At 45.2% G+C, this 22,020-nt stretch overlaps 1 protein-coding gene across 4 annotated transcripts in view; it reads left to right on the top strand.

Moving 5' to 3' along the window:
• Positions 1 to 22,020, top strand: part of endov (endonuclease V) — an 80,658-nt gene that overhangs the window by 32,319 nt on the left and 26,319 nt on the right. For all 4 annotated transcript variants that reach the window (XM_033044247.1, XM_033044248.1, XM_033044246.1 and 1 more), the window contains one exon: positions 913 to 1,041. In XM_033044247.1, the coding sequence (XP_032900138.1) occupies positions 913 to 1,041 (129 nt within the window). The remainder of the gene's footprint in view (positions 1 to 912; positions 1,042 to 22,020) is intronic.

Below are 22,020 nucleotides of genomic sequence, written 5' to 3'. Positions count from 1 at the left end.
TCCCTCTGAGTCACTACAACATTTTGTGTCTATCTTCGTTGTAAACCAGCATCTGCAGTTCCTTCCTACACAAACTAAATGACAAATATACATTATAACACCAACCTCACCTCAAAAGTGTTTCACTTCTTGGCTGTAAAGCACTCTGGGATGTCCCGAGGTTATGAAAACTGTTACATAAATGGAAGAATGTAGAACCGAGAAACTCGCGTTTGGTTCCGTTGATGTGGCTTCTACATTGAGTTGTATTGACCTGGATTCAAACAACCCTTGAGTGCTGTGATATACTGCACTGGTAACCTATGAGGCAGCTCTAACGAGAATGACAGAACAAATATTAAGTAAGAATTTTTTGCGATTATTGCTGAGATATTTTTTCAAGAGGAGAAACCAAGGTGTGCATTTTACAGAATGTAGAACCAAAGAACTGCAGTAGCTGGTATATACCAAAGTGCTGGAGTCAATCAACGGGTCAGGCTGCATCTCTGGAGAAAAAGGATGGGTGACATTTCGAGTCGGGACCCTTCTTGGCTCTCAACAACTTCCCCTTCGACTGAGACTGAAGAAGGGCCCCGACCCGAAATACCACCCATCCTTTTCCTCCAGAGATGCTGCCTGACTCGCAGAGTTATTTTTTGAATGCATTTTACACATTTGCAAGCAAATAATTAGTGAAACAAAATATATGAGTTAGACAATGTTCCAACTCCAAATCCCCTGAGTCTGAAGAAGGGTCTCAGCCCAAAACATCCCCCATTCCATCTCCCCAGAGATGCTGCCTGACCTGCTGAGTTACTCCAGCATTTTGTGTCTATCTTTGGTATAAACCAGCATCTGGAGTTCCTTCTGATTCCAAATTTTAATTCAGGTAATGAGTTTGTTCTAACGTGTATGTCTTTATTTACGTGACAGGCTCTTAAAAGCTGTGAGAAAAGCACAAAACCAATTTACGTGTCCGTAGGCCACAGGATTAGTCTGGACACTGCCTCTCGGCTGACCCATTCCTGCTGTAAATACAGAGTACCAGAGCCAATTAGACAGGTACGTGTCATTACTTGGTTTGCTCATCAAGGAGTTATGCAGTGATTGCAAAGAAATATGTGTTCCAACATTCAGTTCCCTGCTACTCAACTTGTGACCACAATGGATGCTATTTGTTCCACTGTGGTACTGCGACATCTCAGTGGATATATTTAAGGCTAGATTTAGATAGATTTTTGATTAGTACAGGTGTCACAGGTTATGGGGAGAAGGAGGAAGAATGGGGTTAGGAGGGAGCGACAGTTCAGCCATGATTGAATGGCGGAGTAGACTTGATGGGCCGAATGGCCTAATTCTACTCGTATCACTTATGACCTTATCACCTAGTGTGTTCTTGTTTGTGGGATTTGTCTCGTGGATGTAGGCGTTAGAGTGCACTCTGGCAAACCTCCCCAGATATTTGCAGTTTGTGACGGCATTCAGCATGCAGAGCTGGGTTGAGGCTGGATCTATTGCTTTGGTGCTTCCTTACTCCAGCTAACACCCTCTCTTAATCACACGCTGCTGAATCAGGGCATCATTTAGTTTAGAGATACAGCACGGAAAATGGCCCTTCGGCCCTCCGAGTCCGTGCCGACCAGTGATCCCCGTACACTAACATTATCCTACACACACTAGAGACAATTTTACATTAATACCAAACCAATTAGCCTACAAACCTGTACATCTTTGGAGTATGGGTGGAAACTGAAGATCTCGGAGAAAACCCACTCCAGCCACGGGGAGAACGTAAAAATTCCATGGAAGCAGCACCCTTAGACGGGATTGAACCCAGGTGTCTGGCCCTGTAAAGCAGGAGCTCTACCGCTGCGTCATCGTGCCACCGTTTAAAAGGGTCATGATCTACCATCAGGTTAGTTGCCAGGATTGGACTTATGAGCCACCTGAGAATCCATAAAAACAACAGAACATAGACCATCATCCTCGACTTCGAGGGATAGCCACGACGAGTTGCTGATAGATTTCTCTTGGCTGTTGCTTTAACTATATTCATGCATAGTGTCTACTAGACCTCTTTAATTTTACAACGGTCTATGAGGAGTAACAGGGTAAGTTGCTAAAAGTGGGAGGAAGGGAAGAAGGTCTCTCAATAAAGGCCCATGAACATTAGTGTGAAAATTAGTTTTGTTTAGTTTGGAGATATACAGCACGGAAACAGGCCTACCACGTCCGCACCGACCAGCGATCCACGCATACCAACGCTATCCTACACGCACTAGCGACAATTTTACATTTATACCAAGCCAATGAACCTACACAACCGCACATCTTTGGAATGCGGGACGAAACCGGAGCACCCTGAAGAATCTCATGCGGTCACAGGGGGAACGTGCAAACTGCACACAGACAGCACCGGGGTCAACATTGAACCCAGGTATCTGGTGCTGCGAGGCAGCAACTCTGCCAACTGTGCCACCGTGCCACCCATTTTCATTACAAATTTCATCGTCAAAGAATGTTTCCCTTGTGTTTTAGTTTAAAAATGTAAAATACTTCTATTTGAGTCTCATCAAGAAAAGATAAGTGAGTTATCAGCGCCTCTGCCAGGTTGCCCTCAATGGAACCAATTCCAGGGATCCCTCAAATCCACTGCCAGGTAATTCACCAAATGACCCCAACCTCTCTCATGCTCTTGTCCCCAGCATTGAGGCTCAAGTCTTTCCATTCTTTCGTATCTGTGGCCTATTGGTTTCTCAAATCACTGCCCGTTCATGTGCGGCACATTAGTGCAGCAGGTAGAGCTGCTGCTGCCTCATAGCACCAGAGGGCCCCGGGTTCAATCCTAACCTCGTGTTGTGTGAAGTTTGCATGTTCTCCCTGTGACTATGAGGTTTTCCACCTCGTGCTCCCACATCCCAAAAAACATGCAGGTTTGTAGGTTAATTTGGCCTCTGTAATTTGCCCCTAGTGTGTAGGGAGTGGATGAGAGAGTGGGATAACATAGAACTAGTGTGAACGGGTGATTTATGATCAGAGTGGGCTGAGGGGCCTGTTTCCATGCTGTATCTTTTAATCAATCAATCAAGTGATGTGTTGTTGCCTTCACAGTATTAGCACAGTATTCGACCCCCTGCTAATGGATGCAGCAAGTGAACAGCATGATTAGCACTGGTTACACGAGGAAATTGTATTAATTAGCAGGCAACACAAAATTAGCATGCAGCCCCCAGCACATGCAATTAGGAGCGTTAAGATTCCAAAATTAGGATTTCAATATAAGGATCGACATTTTCTTTCCGGCACAAATTTATAACGCTAAAGAATTCAGTCATGTTGCCTTGAAAATTTGCAGTGGTATATTGCAATAGAACAGCTGAAATGCACATATTTGAAATTCCACGCTCCATCATTTTATCAGGTATATTAATCTATTTAGTTTAAAAGAACTGTGTGGGAAACTGTGAAGGGAAATGAATTCCAAAAGCGTACATTAAAGCATAGGCGGTATGTAGGCGCAGCTGGTAGAGCTGCTGCCTCACAGCTCCAGAGACCCGGTTTTGATCCTCGACTCGGGTGCTGTCTGTGAAGTTTGCACGTTCTCCCTGTGAGAAAGTGGGATAACATAGAAATAGTGTGAGTGGGAGCTCGATGGTCAACGTGGACTAGGTGGGCCAAAGGGCCTGTTTCTATGCTGTATCTCTGAAATAAAATTTGTACATGAGAATGCCTTTGTCCCACCTAAGGGTCTATGCGATATAAAATGAATGTTAATGCATTGGCAAAGAAACTGAAACTATGATTGAAAAACACACGCAATTTTCTTAGAGAAAATATTGAGGAATGAACTATAGTCAGTAATTCCCTTCCAAGATTCAAAAAATGGTTTGAATTACCTTGTGCTTTTCTCATTTTATTTGCACAAAGCTGAATCTCATTACAGCGCGGAATTTTCCAACTCTTAGTCTTAGATGTGATTAAGTCATATGTCAATGCTTGCTTTAAAATTCACCTAACACGAGTAATGTTTTTGTGCCTTCAAATCTTTAGTTTAGTTTAGAGATACAGCACGGAAACAAGCCAATCTGCAATTCCAATGCACTTACCCACACACACTAGGGACAATTTACATTTTTACCGAAGCCAATTAGTCTGCAAACCTGTGCGTCTTTGGAGTGTGGGAGGAAACCAGAGCACCCAGAGGAAACCCACGCAGGTTACGGGGAGAACGTACAAACTCCATACAGATAGCACCCGTAGTCAGGATCAAACCCGGCTCTCTGGCGCTGTAAGGCAGCAACTCTACCACTACGCTACCGTGCCACGTATGTTTGAACAATAAGTGAGTCAATGGATATGAGGAGAGAGAGGGGGGGAGTTTGGTATTAGGACTGTATAGAGGTGTATAAGATCATGAGAGGAATAGATTGCACAGGGTCTTTTATCCAGAGTAGGGGAATCAAGAATCAGAAGAAATAGTTCAGTTTATGTTTACTTCAGAAACAGGCCCTTCCTCCCACTGAGTCCACGCCAACTAGCAATCGCCTCATACACTAGTTCTATCCTGCACTCTAGGGACAATTTACCTTCAAACCTGCATGTCTTTGGAATATGGAAGGAAACCAGAGTGCCCAGAGAAATCCCACGTGGTCACAGGGAGAATGCACAAACTCTGTACAGACAACACCCGTGGTCAGGATCGAACCCGGGTCCTTGGCACTGTAAGGCAGCAACTCTACCGCTGCACCACTATGCTGCGTTGCTTGGCTCTAATATATTTCCTTTATGTTTCTTTTGCAATGGTAGATGTTGTGAGCTGGTCTGAAAGCAAAAATCTGTTTTACATGTAAATTTAGCAGCTGCCATTGCATAATGATCTTTGTTTTTAGAGCTAAACGGGCAATCTGTTACCACCGGCAATGGTGAGAATCATTAAGTTACAGCCTTTGTGTGCTGATATTTAGTAATTGAGTCATAAATTATCATTGGACAACCTGCCGCTGCTTTCATTTAATCATTTCTTGTTTTATCTGAGTTTAGTTTCTGGAATACATGGAGGGAAACAAATAAGCAATGGGAAGTAGTGTGGAACATGGTAGGCCTCTGACATGTTAGAACCATGTTTATCCTAGTCTTTATCAATAGATATTTCTGAAATGAACCAGTTCCATTGTACAGCAGTACAGTTATAGCGGTAGAGTTGCTGCCTTACAGCAGCAGGGACGCGGGTTTGATCCTGACTGCCGGCGCTATCTGTACGGAGTTTGTAGGTTCTCCCCGTGACTTTGTGGGTTTTCTCCGGGTGCTCCGGTTTCCTCCCACACTCCAAAGACGTTGGGGTTTGTTGGTTAATTGGCCTCTATAAATTGTAAATTGTCCCTGGTGTGTGTAGGATAGTGCTAGTGTATCAGGTGATCGCTGGTCGGCGCGGACTCGGTGGGCCAAAGGGCCCGTTTTTGCGCTGTATCTCTAAAGTCTGAGGTACATTCAGTGTGAACTGCACATGAACAAATACGACAAGAGTAATTTAGGAAAATGCACCTAAGTTATCGTTTATTTATTGTACAGTTATTGTAATTATTGTACAGTTGCATTGAGAAACTTTTTTTTATTGAGTCATCAATAAAATACTAAGTGCAGAAAACAACAGATTCAAAACAAATGAACTAGAGTGAGCACCTCGGTGATATCTATATTACTAAAAGTCTGATCTTGACCGCTTTTGGCCCGCTGTGCTGCGATTTCCGAGAGAACGCCGCCACCTATGGCCGTCATTTTTGGCCACCTAGCTCCGAGCCCCCCTCCGCCTTCCGGGACCGGAGGATTTTTCCCGTCGATGAAAAATCAGAGAGATATTAATGTTTTTAAAAAATTAGCCATTCTCTCTGCTGCCCCTGCTGGAGGGAGGGGGAGGGACTATAAAACCAGGAAGTGGTGTGGCTCACTCAGTCTCTGCAAGATGGAGGAAGCCAGAGGGTCACGTCTCTCTGAGCTCTGAATAACACTAAACACATGTCTACTCAACTGTGAGTGCCCTTAATGTGGTTTGAAAATGAAAATATGATTGGTTTGAAGTAAAAATGCACTGCAAATGGTTGTTTGGGTTGAAGTAAAAATGCACTGCAAATGGTTGTTTGGGTTGAAGTAATTGGTGGAGAGGTGGAATTGGTGGAGAGGTGGAATATTGCGTCGGGGACGAATGGGTCCCACTTAGTCTAGTTACTTACTAAATGTTTCCGAACATAAAATCTACCTCCATTTGAGACAAAATGTAAGTCTTACCCCACAGATGAAGGTGTCTGAGATGGAACCTGACATTTGAAGTGGGGGAGGTGTTATTTAAATGCCACAGGGGTATCAAAGTGGAGTAGAAACTAATAGAGTAATTGGAGTAACTCAGCGGGACAGGCAGCATCTCTGGAGAGAAGGAAATGGTAACGTTTCGGATCGAGATCCTTCTTCAGACCTCTCGACCCGAAACGTCACCCATTTCTCCTCTCCAAAGATGCTGCCTGTCCCGCTGAGTTACTCCAGCTTTTTGCGTCTACCTACGGTTTCAACCAGCATCTGCATTTCATTCCTGCACAGACAGTATATTATGCTCTGTTGTGAAATTTTAAATGGCAACACACTCTCCAAAGCTCAGTTCAATTTAAATTTCGAACAACCAACTGTGTAGATATCAAGGAAGAAGATTTAAAATCAGCAGGTGTCATGAAAGAACTCGTCATTTAATTATTAGAGCACTAGAGTAGGGAATAGGTTACAGTCAGCTGCTGTTCCCTTTCCCCACTAAAGGTTACATTTCAACTCTTGCTGTGCTAGATTCTGCAGGCGTTTTTTTTTCTCTGTGCTTCTTGCAGTTCCTTCCTAATGGATGTTATGCAGAAGTGTGATAGATGGTCGGCATGGACTCATGGGCCGAAGGGTCTGTTTCCACGCTGTATCTTTCAAACTGAAGGTGTATGCATATGGGGATGAAGCAGTAGAGTATTCCTCAGACAAAGCGGGATGTGCGGGAAGGGCAAGGTGAGATCTGTGTGGGGCACTAGCCCTGGCGTGTAAAGTGAGGAAGATTGACCTGTTTCTGTACTGCCTGTTCTATGTAAGGCTCGAGAGAGAAGCATTTTCCTATTGGTCTTCCTGCTGTTGTGCTCCTCCTGATGGTCCCAGCAAGGTTTAGTTTAGTTTAGTTTAGAGATACAGCGTGGAAACGCGCTGACCAGCGATCCCCACACACTAGCACATGAGGGACAATTTACAATTATACCAAGCCAATTAACCTACAAGCCTGCACATCTTTGTAGTGTGGGAGGAAACCGGAGCACCTGGAGAAAACCCACGCAGGTCACGGGTAGAACGTACAAACTCCGTACAGACAAGAACCCGTAGTCAGCATCGAACCCGGGTCCCTGGTGCTGTAAGGCAGCAACTCTACTGCTGCGCCACCGTACCGCCATATGTGATAGAACAGGGAACAGTATACCACAGGAACAGGTCCTTCAGCCCACCATGTCTGTGCCAAACATGATGCCAAGTTAAACTGATGCCGAGTTAAAACATCTCTTGGGAATGAACACAGATTTTGGTTAAAACGGCCAGAATTATCTTTCAGGACCTGGGTGGAAGCTCGATACTCCCGAGTGCCTTCTGCTCAGCTGGGCACTCTGGCATGGTCACCCATGGCGTGGCTCAGGTGGGTGAGTGAGGGGTTGCTCCAATTTCCCAGCACCTTGTTCAAGCCCGCTAGCTCATTGATTTCAATGGAAAGAAAGCTGTGGAGAGAAAGGGAAAAGCAAGAGTGCACTACAATCCATCTGTGAAACAAGGAAATGTAGATGCCCAAAAAGTACACAAAGTGCTGGAGTAGCTCAGCGGGTCAAGCAGCATCTCTGGAGAACATAGATAGGTAGCGTTTCAGGTCCTGTTGCAGTATCATGGACTTGCTTTCCAATTGTGTTTTGCACTGATGTCTTGTTTTTGCTATCTTTTTCCGTTTCACCTTGTCTAATATACATATAATTGATGTTTAGTGTGGTGGCCCATGTGCCCATGATGCTGCTGCAAGCAAGATTTTGATGACCTGACAATGAGCAATAAAAGGCTTTAGGATAGGGATGTTTTGAGGATGTTGTCAGGACTAGAGGGGTTGAGCTATTAACCATATAACCATATAACAATTACAGCACGGAAACAGGCCATCTCGGCCCTTCTAGTCCGTGCCGAACACGTATTCTCCCCTAGTCCCATCTACTTGCACTCAGACCATAACCCTCCATTCGTTTCCCGTCCATATAACTATCCAATTTATTTTTAAATGATAAAATCGAACCTGCCTCCACCACCTTCACTGGAAGCTCATTCCACACAGCTACCACTCTCTGAGTAAAGAAGTTCCCCCTCATGTTACCCCTAAACTTCTGTCCCTTAATTCTCAAGTCATGTCCTCTTGTTTGAATCTTCCCTACTCTCAGTGGGAAAAGCTTATCCACGTCAACTCTGTCTATCCCTCTCATCATTTTAAAGACCTCTATCAAGTCCCCCCTTAACCTTCTGCGCTCCAAAGAATAAAGACCTAACTTGTTCAACCTTTCTCTGTAACTTAGTTGCTGAAACCCAGGCAACATTCTAGTAAATCTCCTCTGTACTTTCTCTATTTTGTTGACATCCTTCCTATAATTAGGCGACCAAAATTGTACACCATACTCCAGAATTGGCCTCACCAATGCCTTGTACAATTTTAACATTACATCCCAACTTCTATACTCAATGCTCTGATTTATAAAGGCCAGCACACCAAAAGCTTTCTTTACCACCCTATCTACACGAGATTCCACCTCTCACTACTGTGAGAGGTTGAGTAGTCTGGGACTATCCCAACTTTTCCCCACAAAAGGTGGTGGGTGTATGGAACAAGTTGCCGAAGGAGGTAGTTGAGGGGGGACTATCCCAACGTTTAAGAATCAGTTACACAGGTATATGGATAGGACAAGTTTGGAAGGATATGGGCCAAACGCAGGCAGGTGGGACTAGAGTAGTTGGGACATGTTGGCCGGTGTGGGTAAGTTGGGCCGAAGGGCCTGTTTCCACACGGTATCACTCTATGACTCTAAGGATTTGGATATATAAGGAATGGAGGAAAATGGGTCATGATCAGGCAGATAAGTGATGGCCTGGACATCATGTTTGGCACAGCCATTCTGGGCTGTACGGCCTGTACTGGTGCTGTATTGTTCCGTGTGCTATGTTCCACGCCCACACAGTGATGTGGCAAGTTTTTGGCATAATCTCAATGAGTCCCTACATGAGGTATCACTCTATGAAGAGATTTTTACAGTACTAACGCCTGTTTGACCACATGAATTCTGCTGCTTTAGGGCTATTCCAAAGAGAATATGTACGATTCTGTATAATTAGACCGTGCTAATTCCGGATATTGTCCCTCCAGTGGCTGGATTAATGTTTCAGCCTGATACCTGTTTTCATATTCCATCTGTAAAACAGGCTCTGCTACTTTTAATCCTAACTTCAAACAACTTCCACTTTGATATCAACTCCCACCTGAAATTAATTTTCAGTCCCCCTCCCATTCCCACTCTGACCTTTCCGTCCTGGGCCTCCTTGGAGGAACAACACTTCACATTTCGCTTGGGCAGTTTACAACCCAGCGGTATAAATATTGATATCTCTAACTTCAAATAACCCCTGCTTTCCCTCTCTCTCCATCCCTCCCCAGCCCTAATTCTCTGACTAGTTTCAATGTCCTCATGATTAATTTTACTGATTGGATGCCTCATTAGAAACATAAATAAAAAAATAAATAAATAAATAGAAAAGCAGAAAAATAAGTGTAGGATTAGGCCATTCGGTCCTTCGAGCCAGCACCGCCATTCAATATGATCATAGCTGATCATCTAAAATCAGTACCCCCGTTCCTGCTTTTTACCCATATCCCTTGATTCCTTTAGGACTAAGAGCTAAATCTAACTCTCTCTTGAAAACATCCAGTGAATTGGCATCCACTGCCTTCTGTGGCAGAGAATTCCACAGATTCACAACTCACTGGGTGAAAACTTTTTCCTCATCCTAGATGGCCTACCCCTTATTCTTAAACTGTGACCCCTGGTTCAGGACTCCCCCAACATCGGGAACATTTTTCCTGCATTTCGCCTGTCCAATCCTTTAAGAATTTTAAATGTTTCTTTCGGATATCCTCTCATCCTTTTAAATTCCAGTAAATATAAGCCCAGTCGACCCATTCTTTCATCATATGCCAGTCCCGCTATCCCGGGAATTAACCTGGTGAACCTACGCTGCACTCCCTCATAGCAATAATGTCCTTCCTCAAATTAGGAGACCAAAATTGCACACAATACTCCAGGTGCGGTCTCACCAGGGCCCTGTACAACTGCAGTAGGACCTCCTTGCTCCTAAACTCAAATCATCTCGCAATGAAGGTCAACATGCCATTAGCTTTCTTCACTGTCTGCTGTACCTGCAGAACATGCTTACTTTCAGTGACTGATGTACAAGCACACCCTGGTCTCGTTGCACCTTCCCTTTTCTTAATCTGACCATTCAGATAATAAACTGCCTTCCTGTTCTTGCCACCAAAGTGGATGACCTCACATTTATCCACATTATACTGCATCTGCCATGCATCTGCCCACTCACCCAACCTATCCAAGTCACCCTGCAGCCTCATAGCATGCTCCTCGCAGCTCACACCGCCACTCAGCTTTGTGTCATCTGCAAACTTGGATTAAATTCCCTTGTCTAAATCGTTAACATATATTGTAAATAACTGGGGTCCCAGCACCGAGCCTTGCGGCACCCCACTAGTCACTGCCTGCCATTCTGAAAAGGACCCGTTAATTCCTACTCTATTGCTTCCTGTCTGCCAACCAGTTCTTTATCCATGTCAATACCCTACCCCCAATACCATGTGCTCTAATTTTGCACACTAATCTCTTGTGTGGGACCTTGTCAAAGGCTTTTTGAAAGTCCAGATATACCACATCCACTGGCTCTCCCTTATCCATTCTACTTGTTACATCCTCAAAAACTTCCAGAAGATTAGTCAAGCATGATTTCCCCTTCATAAATCCATGCTGACTTTGACCGATCCTGTCACTGCTTTCCAAATGTGTGCTATTACATCTTTAACAATTGACTCAAGCATCTTCCCCATTACCAATGTAAGGCTAACTTGTCTATAATTCCCTGTTGTCTCTCTCCCTCCTTAAAGAGCGGAGTTACATTAGTACCCTCCAGTCCATAATTTAAAGGTAGACACAAAATGTTGTAACCACTGCCCAGTCCTTCATTTCCACAATTAACCTACAAACCGGCACATTTTTAGGATGTGGGAAGAAACCGGAGCACCTTGAGGAAACCCACATGGTCCCGGGGAGAACGTGCAAACTCCGCACAGACAGCACCCGAGGTCAGGATCGAACCCGGGTCTCTGGTGCTGTGAGACAGTGGCTCTACCAGCTGTGCCACTGTGCCACACGCTGTGCTTACTTACCTCTTCCATTCTATCTTTGTACTTACAGTAAATGCCTAACCAATGCATTGAAGCATAATGTTAATGCAATGAACTGACTGTGTGTTGTGTGATGTATAATAATATCATTTGTATTATAATCGCATGTGGGATTATACCATTGTTGGTATAAATTGCACATATTACATTTTGTGACAGAACTGTAATCATGCAGCGATTTAATATGAGACTGTGCTGTATATTCCTAACCACTGTTGAATTTAACTGCTTTAAAAGCAACCATATTATTCAAGGAAATGATTACTGGAACTGTAGGATTATGCAGTGTTGGGTTCAGACCAACTCCTGGGGGGAAAATCTGGGAAAATTGGTTTTAGCTGGTCCAACATAGTAAAAACAGGAGAAAACTTTCATTTGTTCAAAATCAGCACGCTCACAGATTAGGCATTCGTATTAATTTTATGATTTGGTGACATTTTACATCGTAAATTTGCATAACCTAACCTCACCATCAGGTCCTGTTGTGTGTCTATCATAGGTTCATAAAAATGAAAGGCTCCTTTTGCTGCTTTCTCGACCTTATTGTTTTACTGAACAGTGCAAAATTTGCATCCCAAACATGAGAAGTCAAAAGGCTACGCAATTCTATTTTCACCAGGGGATTTCTTTTATGGATGTAATGCGGAGGAAAATGGCTTCAAGAAGGTAATGGCAACAGAAATGGAATAAGCCTTGGTATGGATATTAATAAGGCAGAGATCGACAAATTCTTGTTTAGTAATGGTGTCAGCGGTTATGGGTAGAAGGCAGGAGAATGGGCTTGAGAGGGAAAGATAGATTAGCAATGATTGAATGGCGGAGTAGATTTGATGGACCGAATGGCCTAATTTTTAGTTTTAGTTTTTTTAAGTTTTAGCAATACAGCGCGGAAACAGGCCCTTCGGCCCACCGGGTCCGCGCCGACCAGCGATCCCCGCACATTAACACCATCCTACATCCGACAATTTTTACATTTACCAAGCAATTAACCAACAAACCTGTACGTCTTTGGAGTGTAGGAGGAAACCGAAGATCTCGGAGAAAACCTACGCAGGTCACGGGAGAGCGTACAAACTCCGTACAGACAGCACCCGTAGTCGGGATCGAACCCGGGTCTCCGGCGCTGCAAATGCTGTAAGGCAGCGACCCTACCGCTGCGCCCCCGTGACTGCCTAGAACTGATGACTCACTGTAACAGCTTTGACCCAGGGTTACTCAACAAAGTCTTTAATACACAGGTGCTCTTTCCTATCCTTCCCAGCAATCTATGCAATTGCCTTGCAAATGAGTTAGTAAGATAAGAAAGAAAAGACACAATACTCCAAATATAGCGTCACCAACATCTTGTACAACTGTAACATAACATCGCAACTTCTCTACTCAATACCATGACTGAAGCCAATGTACCAAAACTCGTCTTGACTGCCCTATCTACCTGTGATGCCTCTTTCAGGGAACTATGTCCTAGATCCTAGATCCCTCTGCTCTACAACATTCCCTAGGTCCTGCCATTCTCAAAAAGCAACACTTTTCTGCATTAATACAATTGTTTGTTGCCTATTGAATGGGCCTCTTCAATTGCTGCTTACATAATACATAGAAAAGTATAGCACAGGAACAGGCCCTACAGCCCACAATGTTAGTGCCGAACATGATGCCAAGTTAAACTGAACCCATCTGTCTGTCCATGATCCATATCCCTCTATTACCTGCACTTCCATGCGCCTATCTAAAAGCTTCTTAAACGCCACTGTCGTATCTGCCTCCACTAGGGTTGCCAACTTTCTCACTCCCAAATAAGGGACAAATTCCCAACAGCAATTCGTTGACCGACTCGGCCTTGGCTGGGTGAATGATGAGTTGGCCCGAGTGCTGGACTGCACACAAAGCCCAGCCGGCGGGCCAGCTGAGGAGTTTTGACCCATGTGACGTTGTGCATAAAGTTCGGCACCCCATCCAACTCATGAACCGATGATCGGCCATGAGAACGAGGGGTGGTGGTGTCGACGGTAAGCGAAGGTCTGGAGTTGGACAGCTGGCCAGGCTGCCGACCGCCGGGGCCACGGGCGAGGTGCTGCTGCAGCACTTCATGGGCTGCACTACGTCGGGCAAGGCAGGGCCGGACGCGGCGCTCCGATCTGACAGTCCCCTCGACCCGAGAGGTAGCAGTCAAATACGGGACAAGGGCGGTTTGGTATGGGACAAACCAATTTAGCCCAACAGAAGGGCTCTCCAAACTAATATGGGACAGTTGGCAACCCTAGCCTCGGCCATCACCTCTGGCAATGTGTTCCAGGCCCCCACTAGTTTCTATGTACTCACCGCACATCTCCATTAAACTTTTCTCCTCTTATCTTATGGCTATGCCCTCTTATATTAGACATCTCCACCAGCTGACTTAATAGGAACCTGAGGTGCAGCTTTTTGTACGTAGGGTGGTGCCTATGGAATGAGCTGCCGGAGGATGAAGTTGAGGAAGGTATTATCATAATCTTTAAGAAACATTTAGGCAGGTACATGAATAGTATAGGTTTAGAGAGATATGAGCCAAACGCGGGCAGGTGTGGAAATGCAACACCTGTCCCTTCACCTCCCCCCTCGACTCCATTCAAGGACCCAAGCAGTCGTTCCAGGTACGACAAAGGTTCACCTGTATCTCCTCCAACCTCATCTACTGCATCCGCTGCTCTAGATGTCAGCTGATTTACATCGGTGAGACTAAGCGGAGGTTGGGCGATCGTTTCGCCGAACACCTCCGCTCAGTCAGCAATAACCTACCTGAACTCCCGGTGGCTCAGCACTTCAACTCCCCCTCCCATTCCCAATCCGACCTCTCTGTCCTGGGTCTCCTCCATTGCCAGAGTGAGCAACACCGGAAATTGGAGGAACAGCACCTCATATTCCGCCTGGGTTGCTTGCGTCCGGATGGCATGAACATTGAATTCTCCCAATTTTGCTAGCCCTTGCTGTCTCCTCCCCTTCCTTAACCCTCGAGCTGTCTCCTCCCACCCCCCAGCCCTCGGGCTCCTCCTCCTCCCTTTTTCCTTCCTTCTCCCCCCCACCCCCCATCAGTCTGAAGAAGGGTTTCGGCCCGAAACATCACCTATTTCCTTCGCTCCATAGATGCTGCTGCACCCGCTGAGTTTCTCCAGCATTTTTGTGTACCTTCGATCTTCCAGCATCTGCAGTTCCTTCTTGAACACGTGGAACTAATGTAGATGGGACATTTTGGTCGGCATGGGCTATATCACTCTATGACTCAGTACCATCATAAAATGCCTGGCAGCCAAAGTTTCAAGATCATAATTAAACCAAAATCGAACTTGTAGTAAAAATGTTCAGCTACAAACATGAAGACTTTGAATTAGTGCAGCCCAGTGTAAAAATCAGCTGTTCAGAGCAGCAGCAGAAATGTAACTAGCCACAAGAGGGCAGTACTGCATTTTCTGCTCGACCATCGATTTCAGTAAATGTTTAATGATACAGTTAATCTCATAAAAATACTGCACATAAATCCAAAAGGGTATGATGACTCCAATTTCTTCAAGACAGAACTGATTTTAGTGCATTCAATAAAATAGATGTATCTTTTTAAATTAAGAAAACCAGAGACTTTGGACAAAATCAACTCATTAAAAACATATCCTCAACCATCTGAGTGTATTAAATTCCAGCATCAGTCATTCTGGCAGTCCTTGCTTTTTCAATTTTGATAATATTGCATATTTATGTAAAGTACTGCACAAATGTGTAAGGCAAGCAAATGGAAGTGTATGCAATGCAAAATGCATAAATACAATTGCCATGAGATGTACCGCAAAGGTTTTCATTCTATTGTAGGTAAGCATTTGTGAAACAAACAGGCTCTGTTCTTTAAAAAGCCCAAGGAATGAGATTCAATCACTGTCTTCCCAGGCAAAAATGGACCGATTCATAATGAGATGTGTAGGATAGAACTGCAGATGATGGTTTACACAGAAGGTAGACACAAAATGCTGGAGTAACTCAACGGGTCAGGCAGCATCTCTGGAGAAAAGAGGGGAGGTGAGACATGTTGAGGCACTGGCAAAACTAGACCACTAAAGAAGTTGGGAGGTCATGTTGCACTTGTATAAGACATTGGTGAGGCCGCATTTAGAGTATTGAGTTCAATTCTGGGCACCATGTTATAGGAAAGATGTCGTCCAGCTGGAAAGGATACAGAGAAGATTTACAAAGATGTTGCCAGGACGAGAGAGTGTGAGCTATAGGGAGAGGTTGAGTAGGCTGGGACTCTATTCCTTGGAGCGCAGGAGGATAAGGGGTGATCTTATAGAGGTGTACAAAATTATGAGAGGAATAGATCGGGTAGATGCGCAGAATCTTGTGCGGGTTGATCTTGCCCAGAGTAGGTGAATCGAGGACCAGAGGATATAGGTCTACAGTGAAGGGGAAAAGATTTAATATGAATCTGAGGGGTAACCTTTTCACGCAAAGGGTGATGGGTGTATGGAACAAACTGCCAGAGGAGGGACTATCACAAAGTTTAAGAAACAGTTAGACAGGCACATGGATAGGGCAGGTTTGGGGGGATATGGACCAAGCGTGGGCAGTTGGGACTCTTGTAGCTGGGACATGTTGGCCGGTATGGGCAAGTTGGGCCGAAGGGCCTGTTTCCACACTGTATCACTCTATGACTCTGATACTTGCCCAGTCTCAGGCAACCTCAGTTCAGTTCAGTTTAGTTTATTGTCACGTGCATCGAGGTAACTTTTGTAGTGCATTTACCAGACAGCGGAAAGACAATGCATGATTACAATCGAGCCATTCACCGTGAGCAGATACATGATAGGGGAATAACATTTAGTGCAAGGTAAAGCCAGTAACATCCGATCAAAGATAGTCCGATAGTAGTTCAGAACTGCTCTCTGGCTGCGGTAGGATAGTTCAGTTGCCAGATAACAGCTGTCGAGCAAAGGGCGAGGGAATTCACCAGCTTTGCACGATTTATGAAGCAGGTATTTGAAGATTAAAGATCAGACCTGGCACAAAATCATTGTCAACCAGGCTGCAGTAATCCTGACCTACCTTATGTCTCTGAAACCTGGACCAACTCCAGCAGGTATCTCAAGGCACTGCAGGGATATTACCACTGCTATCATTTGAAAGGTAGAAAGATACAGAAAGATATTGGACTTGTACCTGTGTAGGAAGGAACTGCAGACGCTGGTTGACATTGATGTCAGACACAAATTGCTGGAGTAACGCAGCGGGTCAGGCAGCATCTCTGGACCTGCTGCATTACTCCAGCGTTTTGTGACTATCTTCTTTGTACTTGTACTTGCTGTCCCCAGAGCTGAGCACATCATTTATGTCAGGAATCAATTCTCACCAGGACCATTCACGGTGACAAGAAACTCCCACAGTGGGCGATTTGAATTAGTCAGCAGCAGCCCTTCTGTTTAACCTTTTCCATTCCGCTTTAACCTCCACCCAAATAAATATACCAGCCATTACTTTCTTGATTAGTACGGGTGTCAGAGATTAAGAGGAGAAGGCAGGAGAATGGGGTTAGGAGGGAGAGATAGATCAGCCTTGATTGAATGGCGGTAGACTTGATGGGCTGAATGGCCTAATTCTACTCCTATTCCTTATGATAATTCGGGTAATAAAAGACTGGTGATGCTCAGCATAGAATCACCTGTGCTACTGGGTCGAGATAGTTTAGTTTCGTACATCACAGTGCGTACACATCCAAGCCTACTGCTACTTCTTGAAAGGATGAAGGCAATGGGGCTATATCTCTGAAGTTTAGAAGGATAATGTTAAGGGATATGGGCCAAACTCGGGCATGTGGGGCTAGTGTAGGAGGGGTATCTTGGTCAGCATAGGCAAACTGTACTGAAGGGCCTGTTTTAGTTTAGGTTTTTGCTTTAGAGATACAGCATGGAAACAGGCCCTTCAGCCCACCGAGTTCGCGCCGACCAGCGATCCCCACACGCTAACGCTATCCTACGCACACCAGGGACAATTTACAATTATACCAAGCCAATTAAACTACAAACTTGTACGTCTTTGGAGTGTGAGGGGAAATCAGAGATCTGGGCGAAAACCCACACAGGTCACAGGGAGAACATACAAACTCCGTACAGACAGCACCCATATTCAGTATCGAACCCGGGTCTCTGGCACTGTAAGACAGCAACTCTAATGCTGCACCACAGTGCCACTATATATGTAACAAATTAATGGAAAATTGTTACAAAGGGCTTAAAAGCCGAATTCGAAATTAAACTCAGCGCCACTCCTGACAGCACATACCAGCCCCCCACCACTCTCCGTGACAAAACAAAACTTGCCCAGCACACTTGTAAACTTTGACAATCTCACATTAAAGCTATGGCCTCCCGAACACCTCTAGATGCATCACAGCATGGTTTGGGAACAGCTCCATCCAAGACCGCAATAAATTGCAGAGAATTGCCTTTGCTGCAGCCCAGCCCATCACACAAACCAACCTCCCTTCCATTGACTCCATCGACACGTCACGCTGCCTCGTCAAGGTCAGCAGCAAAATCAAGAACGAGTCTTGCCCCGGTCACTCCCTCTTCTCCAATCTCCCATCAGGCAAGAGTTCAGAAGTGTGAAAACACACACCTCCAGATTCAGAGACAGTTTCTTCCCAACTGTTATCAGGCACTGAACCATCCTTTCAACAACTAGAGAGCGGTCCCTGACTGTAGATCCTCAGACAATCTTTAATTGGACTTTATCGTGCACTAAACGTTATTCCCTTTATCATGTATTTGTACACTGCGAATGGCTCGATTGTAATCACGTAACGTCTTTCTGTTGATTTTTTAGTATGCTTGGTGCACGTGAGAATAAACTAAACAAACTAAGTCCTTGACATTTCCACATTAGGAAAAAGGTTCCGTCAACCCTATCGAAGACTCTCATCATTTTATATTCTGCTATGTCATCTCCATTTATCCCCCAATGTTCCAGAGAAAACAATCCAAGGATTAGATGAAGCAGCCCATATGGAACATAAATATCACCAGATGGGCCAAATAGTCTGGTGTTTACATTCTGAACAGAGGAGTGTGTTTCAGTCTATCCGTCAAAGTTAAAATGCCTGCATCCTGTGTCACAGCATTCTTCTCAACGCCCCTGGGCGGCAATGTGGCGCAACTGGTACAGTTGCTGTCTCACAGCGCCAGAGACCTGGGTTCGTTTCTGACTACGGGTGCTTGTCTGTACGGAGTTTGTACGTTCTCCCCCTGACCTGCGTGGGTTTTCTCTGGGTGCTCCGGTTTCCTCCCACACTCCAAAGACATGCAGGTTTGTAGGTTAATTGGCTTTGGTAAAGTTGTAAATTGTCTCTAGTGTGTGTAGGATAGTGTTAGTGTGCGGGGATCGCTGGTCGGCGAGGACTCGGTGGGCTGTGGGGTCTGTTTCCATGCTGTATCACTAAACCAAACTAGCACGGAAACAGGCCCTTCAGCACATCTTGCCCATGCCGACCAAGATGCCCCACCTACGCTAGTCCCACCAACCCGAATTTGGCCCATTTCCCTCAAGCTTATTCCGCTAAAGGGCCTGTCCCACTTGGGCGACATTCTCGGCGACAGCGGTTGTCGCGGCGTGGTTGGGTCGTGATGCGTGGTGACACATGTAGTGACGCGCGGTGTCTCCTGGCCGCCCCTGGATTATGGAATGTTCAAAATCTTCAGGCGACATCTGGGTATCTTATCATGTGGTGTGCCCTGTCACACGCTGACATACGCTGTCCTGCGGGTGACGGCCGGTGACGCAGGTATATAAAGCGCCGACTTATCCATTAAAAAGTTATTGGTCCTTTGATTTATTGTAGATAAGTTCATTTCCAATGTGATTATTATACTTCGGTGTAACCTTCTTGTGTTGTGAAGGCGGGTGTCGTAGCTTGACGTGGCAGTGACGCGGAGTGTCGTACAACTTGACGGTTTTTAGGGTGTCAGTCACGGACGTTTGCTGTGAAAAAATCACAAAGTGGGACAGGCTCTTATAGCTCAGAGCGTAGAGCCCCATTGCCTTTATTCCTTTGCTTGGGTTTATTCCCACTGTCATGTTCTTCACTCGGTTGATTTGCAGCATCGGTTGCTAAGTGACTACGTTTTCTCGTATATCTTTCTCTCTGCCTGGGAAGAATACCTGGATCGGGGCAAGGCAGGATTATGCTGAGGTTAAATTCTCAATCGCAGGTTCAGAAAGGACCATTAATAATGCATTCCGTAAACCTGTCCCAGTATCTCTGCATCGGGAGAGGTTATTCTGGTGGCTGACCAAGTGAATCACTCGTGAATCAAAAGGTCAGAAGGGATGGTACCCAAGGGAGAGCAGGGGGCCAAATTTCCTCCCGTGGATTGATCGAGTTTAATCAGCCGCTGGCTTTGGTGCTAAATAAGACACCATATCATCCGCCACTCCACACCTCCACAGGAAAAATGGATACCTGGGGATTGCTGCGATTGGCTCTGTTGCAATTGAACCACTGATGAACTGATAAACACGGGCAATCACGGAGATTGAAGGGAAAATATCGCAGGCCGCGCCAATGTACTGTAGCCTGGGCCCTTGGTACTGACCGGAATCCATAAAATTCGCATCACACCAGAGAAAGCAACCTTACATTGCTATTCACGTTGCACCGGTGATCAAAAGCGTTGCTGCTAAGAGGAACAAAATGCAGGCAGTGAGGTTTGTGTGCGGAACACGGGTAACCTGATTATGGTAAGAAAGGTGGGCCATATATTTAATGCAAAGGAAAAGCACACAGGCAGTCTAGTTCGGCTAAGAAATGCAGGCAGCCCAACCAGGGCCACATTCCCACACTGACCCTTCTGTCCTGGGCCTCCTCCACTGTCAGAGCAAGGCCACACACAAATTGGAGGAACTGCACCTCATATTTCGCTTGAGCAGCTTACAACTCAGCGGTATGAACATTGATTTCTCTAATTTTAACTAACCCTTGCATTCTCTCTCTCTCTCTCCATCCCTCCCCCACCCGAGTCGTTCTACTAGTTTCACTGTCCTCCTGCTAGGTTTCCCCCTCGTTATCAGCTTCTCCACATCCAACAATGGACCATTGTGGGCTCCACATTTCCTTGATCATCCTTGCTGGCCTTGATTTGTTCTTTTCACACCGTGCATTCTTTTGTTCTTTGCACCTTTTCATACCTCTAGTTTCCCTCTCCCCTGACTATCAGTCTAAAGAAGGGTCTCAACCCAAAAGGTCACCTATTCCTTTTCTCCGAAGATGCTGCATGACCCCCTGACTTACTCCGGCAATTTGTGTCAATCTTTGGTGTAAATCAGCATGTGCAGTCCTTTCCTACGCAAAAGAATGCAAGCAGTCTAGTTAGTGTAAAAAAATACAGGCAGTAGGTAAGAGATTTTTTTACAGCTTTGATGTTAAGGATTTTGACTTAAGTTGAAAGTTTTTTCTAGAGTTAGGGCACCTTATGATAAATGCTGGAGTCTGTTGCAAATTAATTCTGACTTTGTGGCATATTTTAATCAAAAACCTTTGCAAATTTGATCTAAGTGAATTAATTGCCACCATGTAGATAGATTATTTGATTTTTGTCTTGTACAAACAGAGAACATCGTGTCCTCTTTGATATTCTATTGCACCTCAGCCGCTGTTGAAGAGAACTGGCTCCTGCAACATGTACACTGATGCTTTGCCAGCTGCTAGACGTGCAAGTGTAGGGCGAGGATTCTGTGCGTGCATATTCCTCGGCAGCTCTTAGGAATGCTTGCTGTTCCCTTCCTAGATGAGGGTTTGTAAGAAGGAACTTGTAAGAAAAAACGTGACAATTTTCCCACACGAAAAAAAAAATATTTTCATGCTTTAAGCTGTCACTCTGAAAGCAATTCTGTGCCAATTTAACAATCTATATGAAGATTTATCTAAATATTTTTAACGGATAATAAGAGTCATTTTATTACCTAGGTAATGGGCTGACTGAAAAGCTGAAGTTTGCTTCTTTTAAACTCACTCATTCTATTTCTTAATTTTACTTCGGAGTCACATGAGTGACTACGTGAAGAACCCGCTCAGCGCGCATGCGCGGCATTACGCCAGCAGTGCAACAAGCGGCGGCAGCTGGAGTTAGGCTCTCCCGCTGCAGTTAAAAAACGGACTGTTAGGTAAGTACACTGAGGTGTGGAAAGGAGTCTAACGGAGAAGGAGAGTTGTGTGTTTGTTTTCTGCTTACAGAAATGAGTGCACTTAAGAAAAAGCTCTCGAAGAGAACTGCCCCCCCGCTCAACTCCACCAGAGGAGCGTTCAATCTCAGGGGGGCAGCAACAGGCGGCAGGACCGCTCATAGAGCGCTCCACCATCCCCGACACCGAGCCAAGCCCAGTCCCGCTAACGGCTGCACAGCGGACTGGGAAAAAATCCACCAGGAAAACCAACCGGCCGGTGGTTTCCGATTCGTCGGACGGGGACATGTCTCCACCTA

The sequence above is a fragment of the Amblyraja radiata genome, chromosome 26, assembly GCF_010909765.2.
Source record: "Amblyraja radiata isolate CabotCenter1 chromosome 26, sAmbRad1.1.pri, whole genome shotgun sequence".
NCBI classification, from domain to species: Eukaryota; Metazoa; Chordata; class Chondrichthyes; order Rajiformes; family Rajidae; genus Amblyraja; species Amblyraja radiata.
The sequence above is the reverse complement of the archived record's forward strand: the minus strand, read 5'-3'. Positions and strand labels throughout refer to the sequence as shown.